The 24,029-nt window shown below is 45.0% G+C and overlaps 1 protein-coding gene across 4 annotated transcripts in view; it reads left to right on the forward strand.

The window, feature by feature from the left end:
• smarcc1a (SWI/SNF related, matrix associated, actin dependent regulator of chromatin, subfamily c, member 1a) overlaps positions 1 to 24,029 on the forward strand; it is a 260,613-nt gene that overhangs the window by 119,666 nt on the left and 116,918 nt on the right. For all 4 annotated transcript variants that reach the window (XM_038808949.1, XM_038808946.1, XM_038808948.1 and 1 more), the window contains exons 17-20: positions 1,198 to 1,351; positions 2,409 to 2,525; positions 7,335 to 7,394; positions 19,401 to 19,659. In XM_038808949.1, coding sequence (XP_038664877.1) covers positions 1,198 to 1,351; positions 2,409 to 2,525; positions 7,335 to 7,394; positions 19,401 to 19,659 — 590 coding nt within the window. The remainder of the gene's footprint in view (positions 1 to 1,197; positions 1,352 to 2,408; positions 2,526 to 7,334; positions 7,395 to 19,400; positions 19,660 to 24,029) is intronic.

A 24,029-nucleotide genomic window follows, 5' to 3' on the forward strand; every position in this document is an offset into this window, starting at 1 on the left:
AATGATCAAACTCCAGACGGATGGTGACCCAGGGCCAGAATCAAACTGGGTCCTCGGTGCCGTAGGCAGCAGTGCTACCCATTGTGCCACCATGCCGCCGTGTTGTGGACTTTTTAATGGTCATCTGTTAAAGGCAGTTTGTTTCTGCTTTTCAAACTTGATGAAGGTTTGTGTGCGTTCCTTGTGAGCGTTCTAGAATTGTTGCCGATATGCCTCTGGAACTAAGGTAGTTAGGATGACAGCCTTGGTCTGTTTAAAATACATGGACACATCTGGAGGCATCATGGAAGAGACCACCTGGGCTCTCTCTCACAGCTGTCCTTTAATTGTAAACATCCAGATATCTGGTGGTTGTTTTAGTTGTGTTACTTTCTCAAAAGTAGCAAAAAATGACTCCATGTCACTCGATAAATTTGGGATATAAATCTCGGGTACTTTTTTTTCCCTCTTTTAAAAAAAATAAATAAATTTAAAGTACCCAATTATTTTTTTCCAATTAAGGGGCAATTTAGTGTGGCTGATCCACCTATCCTGCACATCTTTGGGTTGTGGGGGGTGAAACCCACGCAGACATGGACAGTGACCCAGGGCCGTGATTCGAACCCGGGTCCTCGGCGCCGTAGGCAGCAATGCTAACCACTGTGTCACCGTGCTGCCCCTCTTTTTTTCTGCTCTTTCTTTTCTCTTGCTTTCACCCTGATGGTATTTGAATCCCTGATGCTGAGATGAGTGTGTCGACATTAAACCAAACGTGACCATTTTACTGTCATGCCATCACAATTTAAAATTTATTTTGTTGCTTTAGTGAATAATGTTTCCGTTATTTTAGTACTAAAATTTGAGGCTTTTCTTGAATTCATGTGTGAACTGGTTATTGGTATCAGTTTTAAAATTGTAATTTTTCCTGGCTTTGGATCAAGATTGTTTTTGTTAATGTTAGTGGCTGGATTTTGAAGATTTCATTGGGTTGGGGTTTAAGCAGTGCTTTTACTTTTTCATTGTTTTGACGTCTTTCCAGATAGTTAGCTGCCAACTTGTGTCCCTCTGAACTGTTCTACTTACACATATATCATATCTGAAGGTGGGGGTGTGGAAGAGGAGGAGAAGAGACTGGTGGCCCTGAGATAATATCAAAATAGTAGATTGCATGTTGTGATGTTTTACTGTGCACATTCATGTGCACGTTACTTTCTTCAGGGTTCATGCATTCCTGGAACAGTGGGGCCTTGTGAATTACCAAGTGGATGCCGACAGTCGACCTCTGCCCATGGGTCCTCCTCCGACCCCTCACTTCAATGTTCTCGCGGATACTCCCTCGGGCTTGGTACCTGTTCATCTTCGGACTCCTCAAGTAAGACACGAAAAACCAGTTGTTAGTCTTCTCTTTGTTCTGTCCATTGGTGCTCCACCCCTCTTAATCTAACCTGCTGGGAGAGGGGCCAGTGTGCAAGATTATTTACTAATTAATTTGGGAAGAGAATTGAGTAGCAAGTTTTCTTTTTCCTGAAGGCATTGTGGAAATAGGTTCTCATAACATGCATTCATTTCAGTGGTTTCTCTGTTGGGTTTAAACACAGAAAATATTGGAACTGCACAGCAGTTCCTCATTATCGGCTGACTAGAGAAAAAATTGGCTACAATTTGAGTAGACCAGCAATTTCTTCCTTTTGAATTACATTTTTATTTTGAATTTTCACTATGCAACGTTTGCCGACAGTGTTTCGAACACTGGAGTGAAGGGTTTGCCAAGTTGAGCAGGTTGGGCCTCAACTCGGTGGAGTTTATAACAGTGAGAGGTGATCTTATTGAAACATAAGATCCTGAGGCCACTTGACTGGGTGGGTGCTGAGAGGAGGATTTCCCTTCAGGGGGAATCTTGTAGCGAGGGGGCAGTTTCAAAATAAGGGATCTCCTGTTTAAGCCTGAGGTGAGGAGGAACTTCTGAGGGTTGTTAGTTTTGGGAATTCTGTTTGCAGAGTAGTGGAGACTGGGTCATGGAATGTATTCAAGGCAGAGTTTGTCAATTTTTTTCTACAACAGGGATTAGAGGGTTACTGGAGGCTGGCAGGCAAGTGAAATCAAGGCCACAATACATCACCCATGCCTGATCTTAACAAATGGCCAAGCAGGCTCAATGGACCGGTTTCCCCTCCCTAGATATTTTTTGGTCTTGCAGGTGCCAAGTTGGGTGTTTTTCTGCCTTGAGTTAGGCCTCCTTGACATTTTTTTCTCTACTTAGTTTCATATTCTGATGCTGTTTTCCTGTTTGCAATTGATTGTGTGGTATGTTGATTAGCAAACTGTTTCAGTTCAAAAGCCTGAAATCAACAATTAACTTCTATAATGGCTTAGTTTTCCAAATTATTATTTTGTATGATATTCTCTTAAATCTCAAACTCCTTGTGCAGATTCCTGCCTCTCAGCAGATGTTGAACTTTCCAGAAAAACCAAAGGACAAACCAGCCGACCTACAGAACTTTGGCCTGCGTACAGACATGTACACCAAGAAGGGCACTTTAGCAAAAGTAAGTATTTTATTTTTACTTGGAAAAAGTTAAGCATAGGATCGTTGATTGGGACTACCCAACGAAAAACTGTGATGGAACCAAAATCCCTAATAATTTTTAAAAGGAAACTCTATACATGAGAATTTAAAAGGGTTATCTGCAAAAAGCAGGAGACTTCCCAAAGTTTATTGCTCTTTGCAGGTTAACTCCAGCAGTTGTTGTCAGAGATTTGCAGTTGTCCAGTACACAAGTGTTTTTTTTTCATTTCATGGAATCAGCGCATCAATGCAGCATCTATTCCTCCGCCCCAATTACTCTCGAGAGGTGGTGGTGAACCACCTTATTTAACTGGGAATCAATGTGATGTAATTCCCCCACATTTCTGTTATGGAAAATAGTTTAGGATTTTGACTCGGTGGTATATTCCCAACTATTAAGACCCAGGAAGCCAGCAGTAAGAAGAGCCTAGGTTTTAAATCAAGGTCATGTAAAGTTTGCCCACGGCAGTTAACTATTTACACAACACAGTCCCTGGGCAACCAACATACCGGTCCCTGTCAGGGCCGGTGTTTAGACTCTATTTATACAGTCCACAGCTGGATGCCCCCCACCCCCCCCACCCCCGGTGCCGCAATCCGAATGTTCCCACTTGCATACATCTGAGGAGTCTTGTGCGCCGCTTCACACGCGACTGTGCTTACGCCAGATGGGACTGGATCGGGTGGTGTGTAATGGTTGGTAAACCGCCCTTTTCTGGACGATCTCTGGAGGATTATTGCCTGGACTTGACATGACATCATCTGCCGGTGTGGATGCTTCACTGTCCCATCTCTGAGCCAGAGTCTTCATCATCTCAATGGTCCAGGTGTTGGGCCACAGTGGTATGCACGCCTTGGCGAAAGAGTTTTTCCTGGGGAAGTAGAGGTACCAATGCTCCTGGCCCAGATGCCCTCTGTTGCGGGCTCTCGCTTCTTCAGGTAGTTAATTTGTTTGAGAAAGGTCTTCCCATGGGTCTTGACCATGTCAGATACAGGCCCTGTTTTCGCCAGAACAACCCTTGTGAGCCAGAGTATACCTCCTTCTGCGGATATCCCTGGTTGAAAGCTGTAAATCTTGCTGCAGCTCTACTTTTCTGCTCGGGTTTGGAAAAGTCTGGCTTAATTGGGTTCTGAGGCATCGGACCATAAATCCATTAGCTGCTTCTGGGGCCTCAAAATTATATGTCATAAGTCATGCATAGTTTTGCTGTGTAGAACACCCAAGACCTGATCTGCTGACGATATAACATTGCTGTGGCTCAGTTGAACCCCGCATGCCGTTTTGCCAGTTCAGCTCCAATGTTCTGGTATATTTGTAAGAAGTCTTACAACACCAGGTAAAAGTCCAACAGGTTTGAGCTAAATGCAGGAAGGATGTTCCCGATGGTGAGGACCTTTTCGGACTGAGATGAGTTATTTTTTCACCCCAGAGATTGGTGTGCCTGTGGAATTCACTACCACAGAAGGTCTTTGAGGCTAAAACATTGTATGTTTTCATGAAGCAGCTAGATATAGCACTTAACTATCAAAGGAAATCGGGGGGGGGGGGGGAAAGTGGGAACAGATTACTGAGTTGTGTGATCAGCCATGATAATGAATGATGGAGCAGGCTCGAAGGACTGAATGGGTTTCTTGATTCATAAGTACTGATCGCTGCAATCATCAGCGAGCATCCTCCCCTCTGGTTTTTATGATGGCGAGAAGGTCATTGATGCATTTGAAGATGATTGAGCCTAGCACACTGCCTTAAGGAACTCCTGCAATGATGTCCTGGAAATGAAATGACTGTCCTCAAACAACCAGAACTGTCTTCCTTTCCGGAAGATGTGTGACTCCAAATTGTGTTGGGGCCCCTTGATGCCATACTGATCAATGCTGCCCACTTATTGCAATTCAGCTGTTCTGGATATGTTTGAAGGTCTGGGGCTGAGTGTCCCTTGTGATCCCAAATCGAGCATTGGAGAGCAGGCTAATCATGAAGTGCCGCTTGATAGCACTGCTTTTTAGTCCCTAATTCATTTTTTCCAATTAAGGGGCAATTTAGCGTGTCCAATCCACCTACGCTGCCCATCTTTGGGTTGTGGGGGCGAAGCCCATGCAAACACGGGGAGAATGTGCAAACTCCACACGGACAGTGACCCAGAACCGGGATCAAACCTGGGACCTCGGCGCTGTGAGGTAGCAATGCCAACCACTGCGCCACCATGCTGCCCTTTGATAGAACTGTTGACATGTACTTCCATTACTTGGCTGTTGATTGAGAGCAGTCTGATGAAATGGTGAATGGCCGCATCAAATTTCTCCTCCAGTTTTTGGGGACAGGATGTACCTGGGCCATGTTTCACATTGTTGGGTAGATGCCAATGTTGGAGCTGCAGTGGAACAGTTTGGCGAGAGATTTGGATAGTTTTGAAGCACTGATCTTCGATTCTATAGTTGGGATCTGACCAGGGCTTGTGCAATTTGCGGTGTCCAATGCCTTCAGCTGTTTTTTAATGTTCTGTGGAGTAAATCAAATTGGATAAAGACTGGCATATGTGTTGCCTGGCACCTCAGGAGAAGACTGAGTTGGGTAATACACTCTGCACTGAAGGCTAAAGATGGTTGCAAATGCTTCAGTGTTGATTTTTACTTTGGCTTGCTGGGCTCCCCAGTTGTTGACGATGTTTGTGGAGTGGCAACCTCCAGTTAGTTGTTTAATTGCCCACCGCTACTTGTGACGAGCACTGCTGAGTTTTGATCTGGTTTAGCTCACTGGGCTAAATCGCTGGCTTTTAAAGCAGACCAAGCAGGCCAGCAACACGGTTCGATTCCCGTACCAGCCTTCCCGGACAGGCGCCAGAGTGTGGCGACTAGGGGCTTTTCACAGTAACTTCATTGAAGCCTACTCGTGACAATAAGCGATTTTCATTTCATTCCATTTCATTTCATTGTGGGATCGATTAGCTCTTTGTAACAATTTTTCAAACTAGTGGACTTCACTAACATAATTGAGTACTAATATTCCTCTCACAAACTCCAAATAATCCTGTGTTCTCATGCCCACTTGATTCCCCTTTATTCAAGAGTCTGATTTGAAGCATTCTACATTAGGTTGTAGACAGGAGCTCAGCTGTTTGTTGCTTTAACTTTGCTCATTTTGCTTCCAAATTTAAGTTTAAGTTTCTTTGGCAAGAGCTTGGGGTTGTTGATCCATGAATCAAGGTGTTCCAATTTTTGAAATTGGTGAATGTAATTGCAGACGAGAAACGTGTTCATTGTCCTCTTTTTAAAAAAAAAATCAAAACTATACAGTAAATTAGACTGCACTACGCTGAATTGTCTTTTATATGTAACAGGGGCAGCAGGGCAGCATGGTGGTTAGCATAAATGCTTCACAGCTCCAGGGTCCCAGGTTCTATTCCCGGCTGGGTCACTGTCTGTGTGGAGTCTGCACGTCCTCCCCCTGTGTGCGTGGGTTTCCTCTGGGTGCTCCGGTTTCCTCCCACAGTCCAAAGATGTGCGGGTTAGGTGGATTGGCCATGCTAAATTGCCCGTAGTGTCCTACAAAAAGTAAGGTTAAGGGGGGGGTTGTTGGGTTACGGGTATAGGGTGGATACGTGGGTTTGAGTAGGGTGATCATGGCTCGGCACAACATTGAGGGCCGAAGGGCCTGTTCTGTGCTGTACTGTTCTATGTTCTATGTTCTAAAAGCAAAAGATTGCGAGTGCTGGAAATCTGAAATCAAAACAGAAAATGCTGGAAATACTCATGTTCTGGCACCAGAGAGAGTTGAAATTATAAGTCAGTGTCTTTGCATCAGAACGGGAAAAGTTAGAAGTATTGTACGCTTTGAACAGTTGAAAGCGAAGGTTGGAAAAACATAGTGACGGGCAGGAGAGATTAGAGACAAAAATTACAAGGTCAATGGGAGTGGTAATGGCACCAGCGAAGAAAGAAATTATGTCTAGAAGAAGTGTGAATGGCTGGATGCTGAATAGCTGTCCGAAAGCAAAAGTGAGTGGGGAAAGAAATCAAAGTGAAATAAAACAAAATGGGGCCAGAGATTACGACCTAAAAATGTCATTTCAAATTCACATTAATCAACTAAAATGGCCATCTTTGGTAGGGTACTGATGTGGTGCAAGATTTATCCTGAGATGGTTGATTCAGTGAACAGATTGAAGTTTGTTCCACTTTCAGGGGCATTTGTTGGGAAGAAAGAGGAAGCTGATCCTTCTTCCCATCCTGCAATACCTCTCAAAATATGTGAAGAAGTCTTACAACACCAGGTTAAAGCCCAACAGGTTTGTTTCGTATCACTAGCTTTCGGAGAGCACTGCTCCTTCCTCAGGTGAACTGAGGAGAACTCCATTCACCTGAGGAAGGAGCAGTCCCTCCGAAAGCTAGTGATTCGAAACAAACCTGTTGGGCTTTAACCTGGTTGTTGTAAGACTTCTTCCTGTGCTCACCCCAGTCCAATGCTAGAATCTCCACATCATCTCGAAAATATGGCTGCACTAATTGCATGGGAACAGGTTCTGGATAAACGTTGATATTCTCCATAGTAAAATATCCCATCGATGCCCTTAATTCTTAGGTCAAACATGACCATTTGGACAAGCACAGGAAGGCTGCTGACCTCTGCCATCCTGAAAAAGTTTGTGCTTTGGATGGAGGATGGAAGCATGTTTGTAATGTGGCTAGTCTGAAAACTGAGCGAAATATTGAAAACTGGAATGTACAAGTTGGTTCAAATACTGTCTCCATTTCAATGTTTATATTTCTCTGCTGTGCCTCTGTCTTTCAGCAAAGTAAGGCCAGTGCAGCCAGGGACTGGACGGATCAGGAAACTCTGCTGCTCCTGGAGGTGAGTGTTTCTGATCACTTTTAATCTTGCAGGCTTGGCTGGAATACTTGGTTACAAAGTAGTTTCAGAATACAACCTCGTTTAATTTTGGGAGTAATTTATGGAGACAATCCTGACTAAATTTGTTCATTATATTCTTTCGTTGTGTATATTTTGCGACATTACATTTGCTTCATGAAATCCTCTGCAAAGCTGAAGAGCTGACAAAACATGTTGCACTCTGTCAAATGGCATCTCTCTGCAAACCAAGTGACGATAAAAGCATGGAGCTGATGAATCTGTCCAAGACCTCTTTGAACAATATCTCTGACTTTGACAAGTATCGTAGAAAAAGTTGACGAAGCTTTGAGAGAAATTAAGATTATTAAATCCAAGCCTCTATATACTAGGGAGGTGGTGAAATCGAAGCAGTTCTAAGTTTCAAAATATAGGTTGTAAAATATTATTTCAGCTATTAATGTATAACCAGAATGATGGAGATATCCTCCCCGCACAACCTACATGACTGTGCTTTTCCAATTCTCACCCATGGTGCATGCCCTGTTTTCTTCACTGCACCATTGGCTGCCAAGGCCCTTGGCTCTAACTTCCCTCTGTAAACCCATCTGCCTTTCCATCCCCTTCACGTCCTTTAAGTTACTGCTTACAATCCCCTGCTTTGACCAAGCCTTCGGTCACCTGTCCTACGTCTCTGAGCCATAAAGTGGCAAGTTTTGTTCGTTAGCCCGAAGTAGCTGGGGAAGTTTTACAACGTTAAAGGCACTGCGTAAATGCATATCAATCTGTTTAGAAGTGAACCACTAACATTTCTGTAGCAATTCGGTGACTGCTTACAAACGAAAAAATGAAGTATGTGGGGGATGGATGTAAATAGACTCCCTGTGACACCCACACTGATATGAAGGGCTGAATGGTTCTTTGCTGCACTGTATTTTGTGTTGGAAAAAAATGACATTATGGAATAAAGAGCTCCGCCTACCACCTCTCTTTTGCTTAATCTCATCTGGTTTCAACCGAGTTGGTCTTTCACTTTCACCACAGACTAACTGATATTATTTCACAGTTTATTTGCTTTAATATCCCATGAATTACATTGTGCTCTATTCTTTTCTGAAACATTTTTCAAACACTTCCCGATAGAAATGTGTTTGGAGTGCTCCTGTTACATAAGCAGACCCTGCAGCGATGCAGTACCAGCAGCTTTCAGTTCATGGTCTTGGTGGCTGAGGGAATACTCACTGCATTGTTAAATACATAATTGTGAAGTCATAAGCATGGTTACAGCACAAAGGAGACCATTTGGCCCAATTTTCCAGTGCTGGCTTTTTTCAAGAACAGTTCAGCTTGTTCCACTATAATGCCCTTTCCCCGTAGCTCTGTAATTTATTTCGCGTCCGATAGTTATCCAATTCCCCTTTGAAAGCCAAGATTGAATCTGAAACTATCACACTCTTGGGTATTACATTCCAGACACTAACCCGTAGCTATGTAAAGTTTTCCCTCATGTTGTCTTTGCTTCTCTTGCCAATCACAGTAAGTCAGCGTCCTTTGGTTCTTGACCTTCCCATGAATTGGAACACCTCTGTCTCCTCTCTTAATCTTCTCTTCCTGAAAGTGTACAGCCCCAATTTCTCCACTCTATCCTTGCGACTGAACTCCCTCATTGCTGGAACTGTTCTCATTAATTTTTTTTCCACACCCTTCATATACTTTCAAATGTGTGATGCTCAGAACTGGACAAAATGCTCCAGTTGAGGTTTTATGAAGGTCCATTATGACTAATTTGCTTCTGTCCTTTCATGGCTCTATTTATAAAGCTCAGCATCGTGCATGGTTTATTAACTGTTTTCTCAACTTGTTCAGCCTCGTGCAAAGATTTGTGTATGTATTTTCTCTGGTCCCTCTGCTCCTGTCCCCCTTTTAGAATTGCATACTTATTTTATTGTTGTCTGCTTCTATGATGTATCCCTTCACACTTCTCTGCATTAAATTTAATCTTCATATGTTTGCCCATTCCACCAACCAATGTCATTTTTGAAGTCTGTCATTGGCCACCTCACAGTTCATAACACTTCCAAGTTTTTTCATCTGCAAATTTTTAAATTATGCTCTGCACACCGAAGTGCAAGTCATTAATCGAGTCGGAAAAGCAGTGGTCCCAGTAACAGTCCCTGAGGAACCCTGCTATACACCTGCCTGCCAGAAAAATAACTCCTCTCCACCACTGTTTCTTGTAACTCTATCAACTTCGTGTCCGTGCTGCTACTGTCTCTTGTTCCATAGGTTTCAATTTACTGATAAGCCTGTTATATCGCATTTTATCAAAAGTGTTTTGGAGGTCCATGTGGATCACCTCAACACCAGAGGTGGACGTAGACTTTTGGGAAGCCCTGAGCGGGGAGTCCCAGGTCATTACCCATCCCAATGATGTCGAGCCCCACCCTGAATGACGCCAATGCCCTCCTGACGCTGCCCTCCCTGAGCTCTCACAATGTAAGGCACACAAACCCAAGATTTCACCCTCGCTGCCCAACCCCCTCATTCTGAGCCCTGCTGTCTGGCTGATCTGTGGCTCTGGTCGAGTTGCCCTGCTCTCCCTGGCTACTGCTCCCGGTTCCCTGAAACACACTGCTGGTGCCCGCCTGGCCTCCTCCGCACCTCGCGACTGCTACTCTGCTCACCTCACCTCTGCTTTGCCCGGGTGGCCGCGTCTTGATCCACTACCCTTAACGACCACGTGTGCTCCTGGCTGGCTGCTGGTTATTCGGCCTGGTGGTCTCTCTTCCTTTTGATTGCCCGTCTGTTCTCCTCCAACCTGGGTCTGGAGGTTGAGAGTCACCCCACTTCTCCCCTTGGCTGGAGACCAGCTCCTCCGCCTCAGTGCCTCGCTGAAGGCTTTGCAGCAGAGGCAATTTTTGGGGCACGCGCAGCCACTTCTCCATATGGGCCCACCCCCACCCCCATTGGACGCCGAGGCCCTGAGCTGCGCGCTGTGTTTCATTGTAAATGCCTTAACAATCCTTCAGCTCAAATCAGGTTAGTTAAACCCAATTTGTCTTTCACAAATCAGTGTTGGCATCCCAGAATTAATGCACACTTGCCCAAGTTAATTTTGTTGCAGATCATAGTTTCTAAACTTTCCCACAACCAAGAGAGCATCCGAATTTGCAATAAAACCGGTAAAAGATCATCAACCTGAAACATGAATTTTATTTCTCTTCACAGATGCTGCCTGACTTCATGACTATTTTAAACATTTTGTTTTGATTTCCGATTTCCACCCTCTGCAGTATTTACCTTTTTCATTTTTGGTAACTTTTCATACTTCTCCAGTCCTCTGGCTCTGTTCTGTATCTTGCAGGGAGACTGGTTATGGCTGTTCCTGTGCAATTTCCATTCTTTCCTCTGTATCCTCGATGTATCTCATCTGGTCTTGGGGACTTATCGATTTTAAAAAGAGTCTTTTTAGTACCTCATCTACATCAATTTTAGCTCATCCCGCGTTCACTGGGACTTTAGAAACATGTTCATTGGTAATGACAAACAAAAATTCCAATTTGGTAACTGTGCCATGTCCTCTTCCTCCATGCATTGATCTCCTTTTTGGTCCCAAACGACCCCATTCCTCCCCTTATGACATTGTTGTTATTTATATGCTTACAGGAGACTTTTAGATTTCATTCTGTTAGCTGTCAGTCTCAACTTATATTTCGTATCTCACTCTCCTCTGAACTTACTTTATTCAGCCTGGTTTTCACATACTTAATTTCTGTGATATGCAACCTTTTTGTGCTTCATCCTACCCTCTATCTCTTTCAACATTAAGGGATCTCTGGCTTTGTTTGACCCATTTTGCCCCTTGTGGGAATGTATTGGCTGAAATACATTAGATAATTTGATGTGCAATCTTAATCTATCTACCTCTTATCTTACTACCTATCTCATTGCCATATAGGAAAGTGCCAATAATTTTTTATAATGTCTTTGGGCAGCACGGTAGCATGGTGGTTAGCATAAATGCTTCACAGCTCCAGGGTCCCAGGTTCGGTTCCCGGCTGGGTCACTGTCTGTGCGGAGTCTGCACGTCCTCCCCGTGTGTGTGTGGGTTTCCTCCGGGTGCTCCGGTTTCCTCCCACAGTCCAAAGATGTGCAGGTTAGGTGGATTGGCCATGCTAAATTGCCCGTAGTGTCCTAAAAAGTAAGGTTGGGGGGGGGGGGGGGTTGTTGGGATACGGGTATAGGGTGGATACGTGGGTTTGAGTAGGGTGATCATTGTTCGGCACAGCATCGAGGGCCGAAGGGCCTGTTCTGTGCTGTACTGTTCTATGTCTATGTCTATGTCTTTGTCATGGTTCATCCCTCAGACAAAAAACATTAGCTGGCACAAACTGGGTGAGTTGCACTTGTGCGTCCAGCATTTATGATTGCTGTCATGAATTTCTCTGGGTGTGTTGTCTTCTATTTCAATAAGAATATTTCTGAAATAGATACTTGCAATAAATGTTTAAAAATGCAGTTTTGCACAAAATATACAACTTAAGTGCAATAGGCGTACTGCATTTGACTAGAACCAATATTACAGTTCAATGTGAAATGTGGCCGTTTTAACCTCCAAATTGCTATAATGTAAATTCTGTCAGTATCAGAACAAAAATACGATAACTGTTTAATCATTTGGAATAAGTAGAAATGGTGAGGGTTTAAAAGATTTTGTTGAGCAGCAGAATAATACGAAGGCTGTTTAATTAGCAGTTTTATGATTTCTTGAGGCTGCATGGAGTGCATAATGAACAACTGAGCTTTCAGTATGGCAGTATTATAGCCAATATGTTCTGTTTGACAGATTCCTTTTGTTCCTAGTGACTGGTTTGAAAAGCTGTGTTTAAAATGAGTATGTGAACAGGTTCAACTTGTGACACAGCTGAGCAGCGCAGCAACAGGTCGCAGATTTAACCTTTGCCTCAGCTGGGATGGCTTTTGTTGGTAGTGGCCAGTTTCTGCATTAGAGGAAAATAAATTGACCCGTTTTCCCACTTCAATTGCAACCCAGTAAATATGCTGTGGATGATGACATTATACTGTTTGACCTAGCACCTTGCACTGCCATGAAGATGCTAATTTTCTTGTGGGCCATTCACCCCAGTGTGATTTTGTGCTGGAAGGAATTTTAATGTAATAAAAACAGAAAATCCTCAATACTCCGGTCTGTGGAGAGAGTTATTGTTTCGGGTATCTGATGAGAACAGCGATTTGAGAAGTTTTGATGAAGGGTCATCAACAGCCTTAACTTTCTCTCCACAGATGTTACCTGACCTGTTGAGTATTTCAGCATTTGCTGTTTTTATTTCAGATTTCCAGCATCTACATAAACTTAAGTATTCATGTGTAGGAATTTTATTTTTGTTCTCTGAATATGAATGTCGGCAAGGCTATATGTATTGCCATTCCTCGTTATTCAGAGATGCTGATGGGACTCGGCTACAGTCCTTGTGCTGACTCTGCTCTTAGAATTAGAATTAGAACAGTACAGCACAGAACAGGCCCTTCGGCCCTCGATGTTGTGCCGAGCAATGATCACCCTACTTAAACCCACGTAACCCGTATACCCGTAACCCAACAATTCCCCCCATTAACCTTACACTACGGGCAATTTAGCATGGCCAATCCACCTAACCCGCACATCTTTGGACTGTGGGAGGAAACCGGAGCACCCGGAGGAAACCCACGCACACACGGGGAGGACGTGCAGACTCCACACAGACAGTGACCCAGCCGGGAATCGAACCTGGGACCCTGGAGCTGTGAAGCATTGATGCTAACCACCATAGCCTAATTCAGAGTGCATTGAATCGCAGACCTGTGTCTGACTGGATTCCTGTCGGTAGGACCAGGTGGATGATGGATTCTCTTCATTAAAGAGCATCCATGAGCCAGTTCCGACTCGACCACAATTCAGCACATGCAGGTCATTTTCCCTAATGGATCAAAAATTACCAATTTTATTGAGTTCAGTTGCACGACCTGCCATGGTGAGATTTTAACTATTTGGGTTGAGTTCTTTGAAGCATCAGAGAATCTTGAAATGGTTATGTGGTTGAAGATTTTTTTTTATTTGCAAAGGGGAGGCAGGCATGGCGTGAAGGGAGGAAAAATTCAGTGGTGTTCCCCGGTGTCGGCAGGCGAGTGGAAACAGTTGCAATTGTTTCTTTGACAAGATAATACATAAATACATCAGTGAAAAAACGTTTACACCACGATAGAAAAAGAATGGGGCGGGTTGGGTGGACAAATAGAATATCTCTGCTGAAGAACATACGTAGGAGCTGCAGTACACCATTTGATTCTTTGAGCCTGCTTTGTCATTCATCAAGTACATGGCTGATTATCTATCTTGTGCACCCCTTTCCTGCACTATGCCGACATCCTTCAATTTCCTTGGCTCCCAAGAGTCTTTTTGCCTCTGACTTTAATACGCCTGATGACTAAGCATCCACTGCTCTCTGGAATAGAGATTCCCATCAATGTCTGTCAAGAAACCTCTTATCAGCTCTGTCATATATCGCTAACCCTTTGTTCTGAGGCAGGGTCCGTATGTTCTAAATCAGTGTTTTTCAAAATGTTTTTCCCGGGACCAACTGTCTGACCTTCGTGACCCATGCCACATTGCCTTACCTGAAGATGCTAATATTCTTGTGGGCCAATCACCCCAGTGTGGTTTTGTGCTGGAAGGAATTTTAATGTAATAAAAACAGAAAATCCTCAATGTGTGAGGGGAACCTGCGTGGTCCTCACAATCTTACTCCAATCAGGTTCACAGGAGGAGAGAGCAAGCACATATCAGATGCAGAATTCAGCGATTCCTTTGTGCAGTCTTCACCTTTGTGAGAATGGAAAATCCAATCTTGCACATGTAGGTCATCGTGAAGAGCAACAGCAAAAAAAATGTTTGTTTTACACAACACTCCTTGGTGATCCTGCTTCAGAGTTCTGACAACCTCGGGGATTGTAGTGTCCTTTGATGTGTTGTCACCAGTCAGGTGCAGCAGCTCAGTTCCCTCATTTGGAGTCAAGTGCAAGTTGATAACTCACTCTGAGGTCCTAAACTCCAAGGGATTTTTCACCCACCCGGTCTCTTTAAAAATCTGAAACGTCGCCTCTGGAAAGTAGCGACAAAAACTGTTGATCAATGTAGCCAGATGTGACTGAATAAGGCTGGTTGGTCTCTTCATAGTTCTCTTACAAACACTGTTTTCTTTCTGCCAAGTAGTGTGAGGAACATATCGAAGTTCTGGTTTATACTTGCACTCGATAAACTTTGAATTGCTTTTGAAAAGCATCTATTTCTTCATAGTGTCGAAAGCAATCCTCATTCTTCCATAGCTATTTGAGGTTCAGTTCATGTAGAGTTGTAAAAAAAAATGTCTGTATGGCAAGTCAGCATCCCATTTTCATCACCAAATAAATCAGCCAGAGGAGACTATTTCTCAAGGAGGAAGCTGTGGATTTCGCAGCTCAATTCATAAACTCTGCCAAGCACCTGAACCCTTGATCGAGCTGATGTACCTCTGTGTGGAACAGCAAACGTGTGTGCTGTATTCCCACATTGGAACACAGCCTTGAAAAGCATGGTATTGAGTATTTTGTTTAATGAAATTCACTACTTTGACAATTCCTTTTAACACCACTTCAAAATCAGATGGAATTCTTTCCAATGCCAAGGTGTCATGGTGAATAAAGCAATAATTCCAAACAATGTCCTGACCAGCTGCCTCCTTAATCCTTATTATAACTCCTCTATTTTTCCTAGTCACGTTAGCCTCCCCATTGCTTGTGATTGCTCTGCAATGAACACAGTCGAACCCGCACTTTCCAACCACTTAACTATTAAATGCTTCAACGATCTGTGCGCCAGTTGTGCTGGTCGGTAATGTCAAGGAGCACAGCAAATCCTCAAGGAATGTGTTGTGCCAAATGTACCTAACTTAATCTGGCATGGTTGCACAATCTGAAACATCTGTACTTTCATGTAGTTTTATTGCAAACTCCTGTACTAACTTTAAACTAGAAATAAGCTGTAATTCTAAATCTTCGGCAATATCACAAATTCAGTGAACTACTGTCATCACTAAGTGGGATGAATTTCAGTTTTTCAGCTGACCCCTCATGGACTGTGCGAGCCATATCTATATGCTGTGGCGAGAATTAATCTTTCTGCAACAGTGTGGGGCACTTTCTCTAGCTACACTGTAAGCTACCTTGTGAGAGGCTAATTGGCTTTGCATTTAATGTTAAATTTTTACTGAGGTCTCCAGCTGATGATTTCAGTTCTTGCTGCATTCTTTGGGGAAAAAAAAGGTTTGTTCTCTATCCAATTATTTTTTTTTTCCAATTAAGGGGAAATTTAGCGTGGCCAATCCACCTACTCTGCACAACTTTGGGTTGTAGGGGTGAAACCCACGCAAACATGGGAGAATGTGCAAACTCCACACGGACAGTGACCCAGGGCCGGGATTCGATCTCGGGGCCTCAGTGCCGCAGTGCTGCCCCAAGTCTGGCTGAATTGACCAAAAGGTTTGGACTTTCTCTGGTTCAGATTCATTCAGATATCTTCAAGTTCGCAATTTTGCAAAACTGATTTCCCGAGCATTCCCCATGATGCCACCAACCTATCTAATGGATAGAGTTCTTTTGCTCGCAGGAGGGGAGCACTTCTGGTATTTATGGACAGATTTTGTCAGAATACTTTGTTAGTGGAAGGGGTTAAGGCTAGTTGGGCGGAGGAGTTGTGGCCCATATTTGATGATGATGAGATATGGAGTGAGGCGCTTCGCACGGTGAACTCCACATCCTTGTGCACGAGGGTTGGTTTGATCCAACTTCTTAGGGTGTACCTGACAAGTCCAGAATTAATTGTTTCTTTGCGGGGTGAAGACCGGTGTGAGCGCTGTTCGAGAGGTCCAGCTAACTATGTGCACATGGGGCAGCACGGTGGCCTAGTGGTTAGCACAACCGCCTCACGGCGCTGAGGTCCCAGGTTCGATCCCGGCTCTGGGTCACTGTCCGTGTGGAGTTTGCACATTCTCCCCGTGTCTGCGTGGGTTTCGCCCCCACAACCCAAAAATGTGCAGAGTAGGTGTATTGGCCACGCTAAATTGCCCCTTAATTGGAAAAAATAATTGGGTAATCTAACTATGTGCACATGTTCTGGTCTTGTATAATCAACTTTATTATGGCACAAGTAGGCTTGCATCCACTGCAATTAAATTACTGTGAAAATCCCCTTAGCCTCCACACTTCGGCGCCTAATCAGGTACACTGAGGGAGGATTGAGATTATCCAGTTCGCCTAACAAGCACTTCTTTCAGGACTTGTGGGAGGAAACTTGAGCTCCCGGAGGAAACCCATGCAGACACTGGGAGAATGTATAGACTCGGCCAGTGACGCAAGCCGGGAATTGAACCCGCGTCCCTGGCGCTATGAAGCAAGAGTGCTAACCACCAAGCTAATGTGCCGTTTGTCCCAAGTTCGTAAGTTTCTGGGTCTCCTTCTTTCGCGCCATGTCAGCGATTCTGAAAATTGAGCTAGAGCCCTGTAACTTATTGGCCATTTTTGGGGTGTCGGACCTGCTGGCGACGAGGGCCGATGTCCTGACATTCGTCTCGTTAATTACCTGGAGACGAGTACTGTTGTGTGGAGGTCTGCTTCTCTTGTCAGTGCCTCAGTGTGGCTGGGAGATCTGATGGAGTTCCTATACCTCAAGGAAGTCAGTTGCACAGCAAGGAGAGCAATCAAGGGGTTGTATCAGTGATGACAGCATTTTATTGTTTATTTCAAGGAATTGGTCACTGTTAGTTGTTAGGAGGAGATGGGGGAGAAAGGAAGTGGGGGTTAGGTTTTGTGAGGGATTATTTTATGCTTTTGGCTTTTTAATGTATGTAACTTTTTACTCTTGTTGTTTTGTATTGTATAAAGTGGAAAGTGTGAATACAAATATTTTAAATTCCTGAAGAGTTGTCATATGAAAAAAGGTTGGGCATGCACTGATTCAATGTTTGAAAAATGAGAGGTGATCTTATTGAAACATAGATTCTAGATGCTCAAAGGGTTTTTCTCCTTATGTAGGAATCTGTAATGAAGGGCCTACAATTTCAGAATAAGGGGCAGCTGTTTACGACTGATGTCAGGAGGAATTTCTTCTGAGAGTTATTAGTCTTTGAATTCTCTTTCCCCACAGCAATGGAGGAGGCTGTCTCATGGAACATATTCAAGGCTGAGCTGGAGAGACTTCTGATTGACATGGGAGTCGAGAGTTTTGGGACGGGTAGAAAGGGCCACCATCTGATCAGTTCTGTTCTGATCGAATGGTGAGCAGGCTTGAGGGGCCAAATGACAAACTCAATTTTCTATTGTCTTCTGCACAAAGGTCCCCAGATTCATCTGCAAACATTTCCCAGTCCCTCACCATTCAAAAGAAAACTTGACTTTAAAAAAAATTTCCGACCAAAATGGATAACTTCACACTGCTGCATTGTATTTCTTCTGCCATTTTCTTGCCCACACAGCCAACCCACCTGTCCAGATCCTCCTGCAGCCTTATACCACCCTCACGACTCACTTTGCCACCTAACTTTGCATTATCAGTAAACTTGAACGTGCCGGGGCAGCACGGTGGTGCAGTGGTTAGCATTGCAGCCTCACGGCGCCGAGGTCCCAGGTTCGATCCCGGCTCTGGGTCACTGTCCGTGTGGAGTTTGCACATTCTCCCCGTGTTTGCGTGGGTTTCGCCCCCACAACCCAAAGATGTGCAGGGTCCGTGGATTGGCCACACTAAATTGCCCCTTGGAAAAAATACAAAAATTGAGCACTCTAAATTTATAGAAAAAACTTGAACGTGCTGCACTTAGCCCCCTCATTAGTCACTAATATTGATTGTAAATAGCTGAGTCCCAAGTACTGATTCTTTGGGTCCCCCACCAGTTAGAAACTGCTAACTTGAAAAATGTCCTGTTTATGCAACTGTTTTCTGCCCATTAACCAATCCTCACTCCATGCTAATTATTACCCCCGTCCCATGACTCCTAGTTTTGTGTAATGAAATTGTGTTGAATGCCTTTTGAAAATCTAAATATGCTGTGTCCACTTGTTCCCATTTACCTGTCTTACTAGTTACAACCATAACAATTAAGTAAACACCATTATCCCTGTGTAAGTCCTGTTCATTCTGCTTTGCAATCAAATTATTGCTTTATAAGCACTATGTTACCATGTCCTCAATAATATATTCCAGCATTTTGCGTACTACTGGTGGTGGACCAACTGACATAGTTCCCTATTTTCTTTTTTGGGAACTGTTGTCGAATCTACGGCATTTTGGAAACACTAAATCACTGCATCTTCTATATCTATAGCTACCTGTTTTCAAACCCAGGATAGTTTTCATCAGGGCGTGGGCATTTGTCAACACTTGGTCCCATCAGAATTGGTATAGACATGTGCCGAATGACCTCTATGCTGTATTATTCTATGATGCTTTCAAACAAAGTTGAAAATGGAGTTGGTCTGCTCATGCTTTGCTCAGTTGTTATTCTTTGATTAGCAATGATGCATTCTTAGCTTGGGGAAGTGGGGAGTTGCTTGATGGGCAAGTATCGGCTTATGGGGGTATCAGTAATATTTGGCATGGGAGAAATGAGTTTTATTAGTCTGAATGGTGCGGATGATCGCTGAAATTTTGAAGAGAAATATGCAAACTCTTGATATTTAACTGTTTTGCATGTTTATAAGATTGTCTGAAGAGAAATGTAGTGAAGAAAGATTGAAAGTTCAATTGAATGGTTATTTCTGGGACAAATTGATCAAGGTTTGGGTGTTTGTTATCAACCAGAACAATTGCAGAATCTGCTCATACTGTGAGATTTATCAAGTACCTTAATTGACTGCAGATATAATCTGGAAATGCTACTGACATTTTTGAACAAAATCCGAGTTTACTCTTTTCCTTTGTAGGCTCTGGAAATGTACAAAGATGACTGGAATAAAGTATCAGAGCATGTTGGGAGCCGTACTCAGGATGAGTGCATATTGAACTTTCTGCGACTGCCCATTGAAGACCCTTACTTGGAAGACACTGACTCCTCACTTGGCCCTCTGGCCTTTCAGCCTGTTCCTTTCAGCCAGTCTGGGAATCCTGTCATGAGCACTGTGGCATTCCTGGCCTCTGTTGTGGATCCCCGAGTGGCTGCAGCTGCTGCCAAGGCTGCTTTGGGTAAGGAGTGTTTAGACATTGTCTCTCTGCAGTCTGTGTTATCTTAATGTGAACAAGCCCTGCTTGAAAATGAAGCTTTTTAAGAAAGTCAAACTGAAAGCAAGTTGAAGATGAAAAAGGTTGTTTAGTTTGGTTTAGATGATTCAACTAAAAAGATTGGTCCACAAACTTTCAGCCAACAGGCTGTTTTGTTAGAACGCTTCAGACTTTGCTTCCACTACTTCAATGTCAAAGTGAATTCCACCTCAATCAGTGAATAGTGCAGGTTCAAATAGGCAGAAAGTACATTTGAAAAGTGTGACCCCATCTTCCATCAGGGTTTACCTTTCTTGCACGTTTGCTCTCCATTTAATTCCATTTAATTCACCTCCTATAATCTCCCTCGGGCCTTTAGATGGCTTTGTAGTGTCATTTGTTTTTGGAAATATTCTTCTTAAAACTTTTTCACAATTTTTGTACAAAACCTCCGCCCCTTCCCTTAGAAAGGTAAAACGTAGTTGTTTAGTCTCTTTGTCTCTTTCTCTCCCCCCCCCCCCCCCAGCTAACAGTGACCAGCTCTTTAAAGTGCAATATTTTTTTATAAATGTTTTTTATTCAGTTTTCATGTTTTATATTGAACAAATCACAAATTGTTAGAGAGAGAGAGAAGAGAAAAAAATAAAATAAACAAACAAATAAAAAATAAATAAAAAAAGAACACGCAAAAATTACAATATATATTTACAGGTAAGCATCTTCGTAATACTAACTGTGGCCTCCCCCCTTTAGCCGGCATACATATTTTACATTCCCCAATATGGCTGAGGCACATGTTTATTGGCATTTATTTACAGTTTGGTTTTGGGCCTTAGCTAGCCATCAAACCCCCATAACGAAACCCGTAGCCCCCCCCCCCCCCCCCCCCCCCCCGCCCACCTTCCCCCGATTCCCATCCATTTTCCCCTGATTCTTGGCCACCCGACTATTCTTCCTCTTGTACGTTGGCCGCAAACAGGTCCCGGAACAATTGCATGAATGGCTCCCACGTTCTGTGGAAGCCGTCGTCCGACCCTTGGATGGCGAATTTGATTTTCTCCATTTGGAGAGATTCCGAGAGGTCGGACAGCCAGTCTGCAGCTCTGGGCGGTGCTGCTGACCGCCAGCCAAACAGGATTCTACGGCGGGCGATCAGGGAGGTAAAGGCAAGGGCGTCCACTCTCCTCCCCAGGACTAGATCTGGCTGGTCTGAAACCCCGAAGACCGCCACTATCGGGCATGGCTCCACCCTCACCCCCACCACTTTGGACATAGCCTCGAAGAAGGCTGTCCAGTACTCCACCAGTCTGGGGCAAGACCAGAACATGTGGGCGTGGTTGGCCGGGCCTCTTTGGCACCGTTCGCATCTGTCCTCCACCTCTGGGAAGAACCTACTCATATGGTTTCTTGTTAAGTGGGCTCGATGTACCACTTTTAGTTGCGTCAGGCTGAGCCTTGCGCACGTGGAGGTGGAGTTGACCCTATGTAGTGCTTCGCTCCAGAGTCCCCACCCTATCTCCATCCCCAGGTCGTCCTCCCATTTCCTTCTTGTTGCGTCCAGTACGGTGTCGTCCCTTTCTACCAGTCGGTCATACAAGTCGCTACAGTTCCCTTTCTCTACGATACTTGCGTCCAGTAGGTCTTCCAGTAGTGTCTGTCGTGGCGGTTGTGGGTACGTCCTTGTCTCCTTTCGTAGGAAGTTTTTGAGCTGGAGGTACCGTAGCTCGTTCCCCCCAGCTAGCCGAAATTTCTGTCAGTTCGTCCAGTGTTGCGATCCTATTGTCCGTGTACAGGTCCCTGATTGTCAGTGTCCCCCCGTCCTGTCTCCACCTTTTGAAGGTGGCGTCAGTCAGTGCTGGTGTGAACCTATGGTTGTTGCAGATGGGAGCCTTGTCCGGCATTTTGGTCAAGCCAAATTGCTGCCGCAGTTGGTTCCAGGATTGGAGGGTGGCTGTCACCACTGGGCTGCTGGAGTGTTTTTTGGGTGGGGATGGGAGTGCTGCCGTGGCGAGGGCCCGGAGGGAGGTCCCCATGCAGGAGGCCTCCTCCGCACGCATCCTGGATCCATCCCCTTACTCGCTCGGCTGTTGCCGCCCAGTGGTAGAATTGTAGATTCGGGAGAGCGAGCTAGCTCCTGGATTTTGTTTTTTGTAGGACCTTCTTTGGGATCCTAGCATTTTTACCCCCCCATACGAACGCCATGATAAGTTTGTCCAGCACTTTGAAGAAGGCCTTGGGGATGTAGATCGGAATGGATCTAAACAGGAAGAGGAACCTGGCAGTACGTTCATTTTGATCGTCTGGACTCTCCCCGCGAGGGAGAGTGGGAGTGTGTTCCATCTTTGCAGGTCCTTTTTTACTTCCTCCGCCAGGCTGGTGAGGTTCCATTTGTGGATCGCTTTCCAGTCATGGCGAGCAGATCATCTGCATAGAGTGAGACTCTGTGCTCTCTGCCTCCCCTTCGGATCCCCCTCCAATTTTTTGCTGCCCTGAGTGCGATTGCTAGCGGTTCGATTGCTAGTGCGAACAGCAGCGGGGACAGTGGGCATCCTTGTCTGGTGCCCCTGTGCAGCTGGAAGTATTGGGAGTTGGTCTTGTTCGTCCGTACACTCGCCATGGGGGCGTTGTATAGGAGCTTTACCCAAGCGGTGAACCCTGTTCCAAGCCCGATCTGCTCCAGTACCTCTATGAGGTATTTCCATTCGACTCTGTCGAAGGCCTTTTCTGCGTCCAGGGAGACGATCACCTCTTGTGTTCTCTCCCCGGAGGGGGTCATTATCACGTTCAGCAGGCGCCTGATGTTAGAGGTGAGCTGTCTACCTTTGACGAAGCCCGTCTGGTCCTCTGTGACCACCTCAGGTACACAGTCTTCTAGCCTTTTGGCTAGGATTTTGGCGTCTGCGTTCAGCAGAGATATGGGTCTGTATGACCCACATTCCGTTGGGTCTTTGTCTTTCTTAGGTATCAGCGAGATTGAGGCCTGTGCTAACGTGGGTGGCAGTGTGCCCCTAGCTAGCGAGTCTGTGAACATCTCCCGCAGGTGCGGGGCCAGCGCTGTCGCAAATGTTTTGTAGAAGTTCGCCGGGAATCCGTCCGGTCCCGGCGCCTTCCCCTTCTGCATGGAGCTGATGCTGTCCATGATCTCTCCCAGTGCTAGTGGTGCTTCCAGGTCCCGTTTCCTGCCCTCTCCCACGACTGGAATGTCCAGTCCATCAAGGAACCGGTTCATCCCAGCCTTCCCCATTGGGGGCTCTGAGGTGTACAGCTCTTGGTAGAAGGCCTTGAAGGTTTTGTTAATCCTCTCTGGTTCTGTTTCCAACATGCCTCTGGTACCCCTGATTTGCGCAATTTCTCTGGTGGCTGCCTGCTTTCTCAGCTGGTGTTTTAAAGTGCAATATAAAGTGCCGTCATCTGTAGCAAACCCTTCTACTGACCCCTCATGGTAAACTTATCCTTCTTGAGATGTAAAAACTCCATGTTTTAAAAAAAATAAAAATAAATATTTTAATTAAAATTTTCGCATTTTCACAAAAAAGAAAACTGTAACAGAAAATTCTAAGAACAAAAAGAACAGAGAACAAATAAATAAAGCTGCTGCTGACCTTCTGATTTTACCGTTCTGCCAGGAGATCTAGGAATGGTTGCCATCTCCTGAAAAACCCCTGCACTGACCCCCTTAGGGCAAATTTCACCCTCTCCAATTTAATAAACCCCGCCATATCGTTGACCCAGGCTTCCACGCTTGGTGGCCTCGCATCCTTCCACTGAAGAAGAATCCTCCGCCGGGCTACTAGGGACACAAAGGCCAGAACACCGGCCTCTTTCGCCTCCTGCACTCCCGGCTCCACTGCAACCCCAAATATTGCGAGTCCCCAGCCTGGATTGACCCTGGATCCTACCACCCTCGATACCGTCCTTGCTACACCCTTCCAAAACTCCCCCAGCGCTTGGCATTCCCAGAACATATGGACATGGTTTGCTGGGCCCCCAGAGCACCTAATACACCTGTCCTCGCTCCCAAAAAACCGGCTCATCCTTGTTCCGATTATATCAGCCCTATGCAGCACCTTAAAATGTATGAGGCTAAGCCTCGCACAAGAAGAGGAGGAGTTCCACCCTTTCTAGGGCATCCGCCCACTTCCCCTCCTCAATGTCCTCACCCAGCTCCTCCTCCCATTTACCTTTCAACTCCTCCACCGAGGCCTCGTCTACCTCCTGCATCACCTGGTATGCTTCCGAGATCCTCCCCTCTCCAACCCACACACCCGAGAGCAGCCTGTCCTGAACACCACGCGGCGGCGGCAGAGAGAACCCCACCACCTGACAAACGCCCTTACTTGCATGTACCTAAAGGT

The sequence above is a fragment of the Scyliorhinus canicula genome, chromosome 10, assembly GCF_902713615.1.
Source record: "Scyliorhinus canicula chromosome 10, sScyCan1.1, whole genome shotgun sequence".
NCBI classification, from domain to species: domain Eukaryota; kingdom Metazoa; phylum Chordata; class Chondrichthyes; order Carcharhiniformes; family Scyliorhinidae; genus Scyliorhinus; species Scyliorhinus canicula.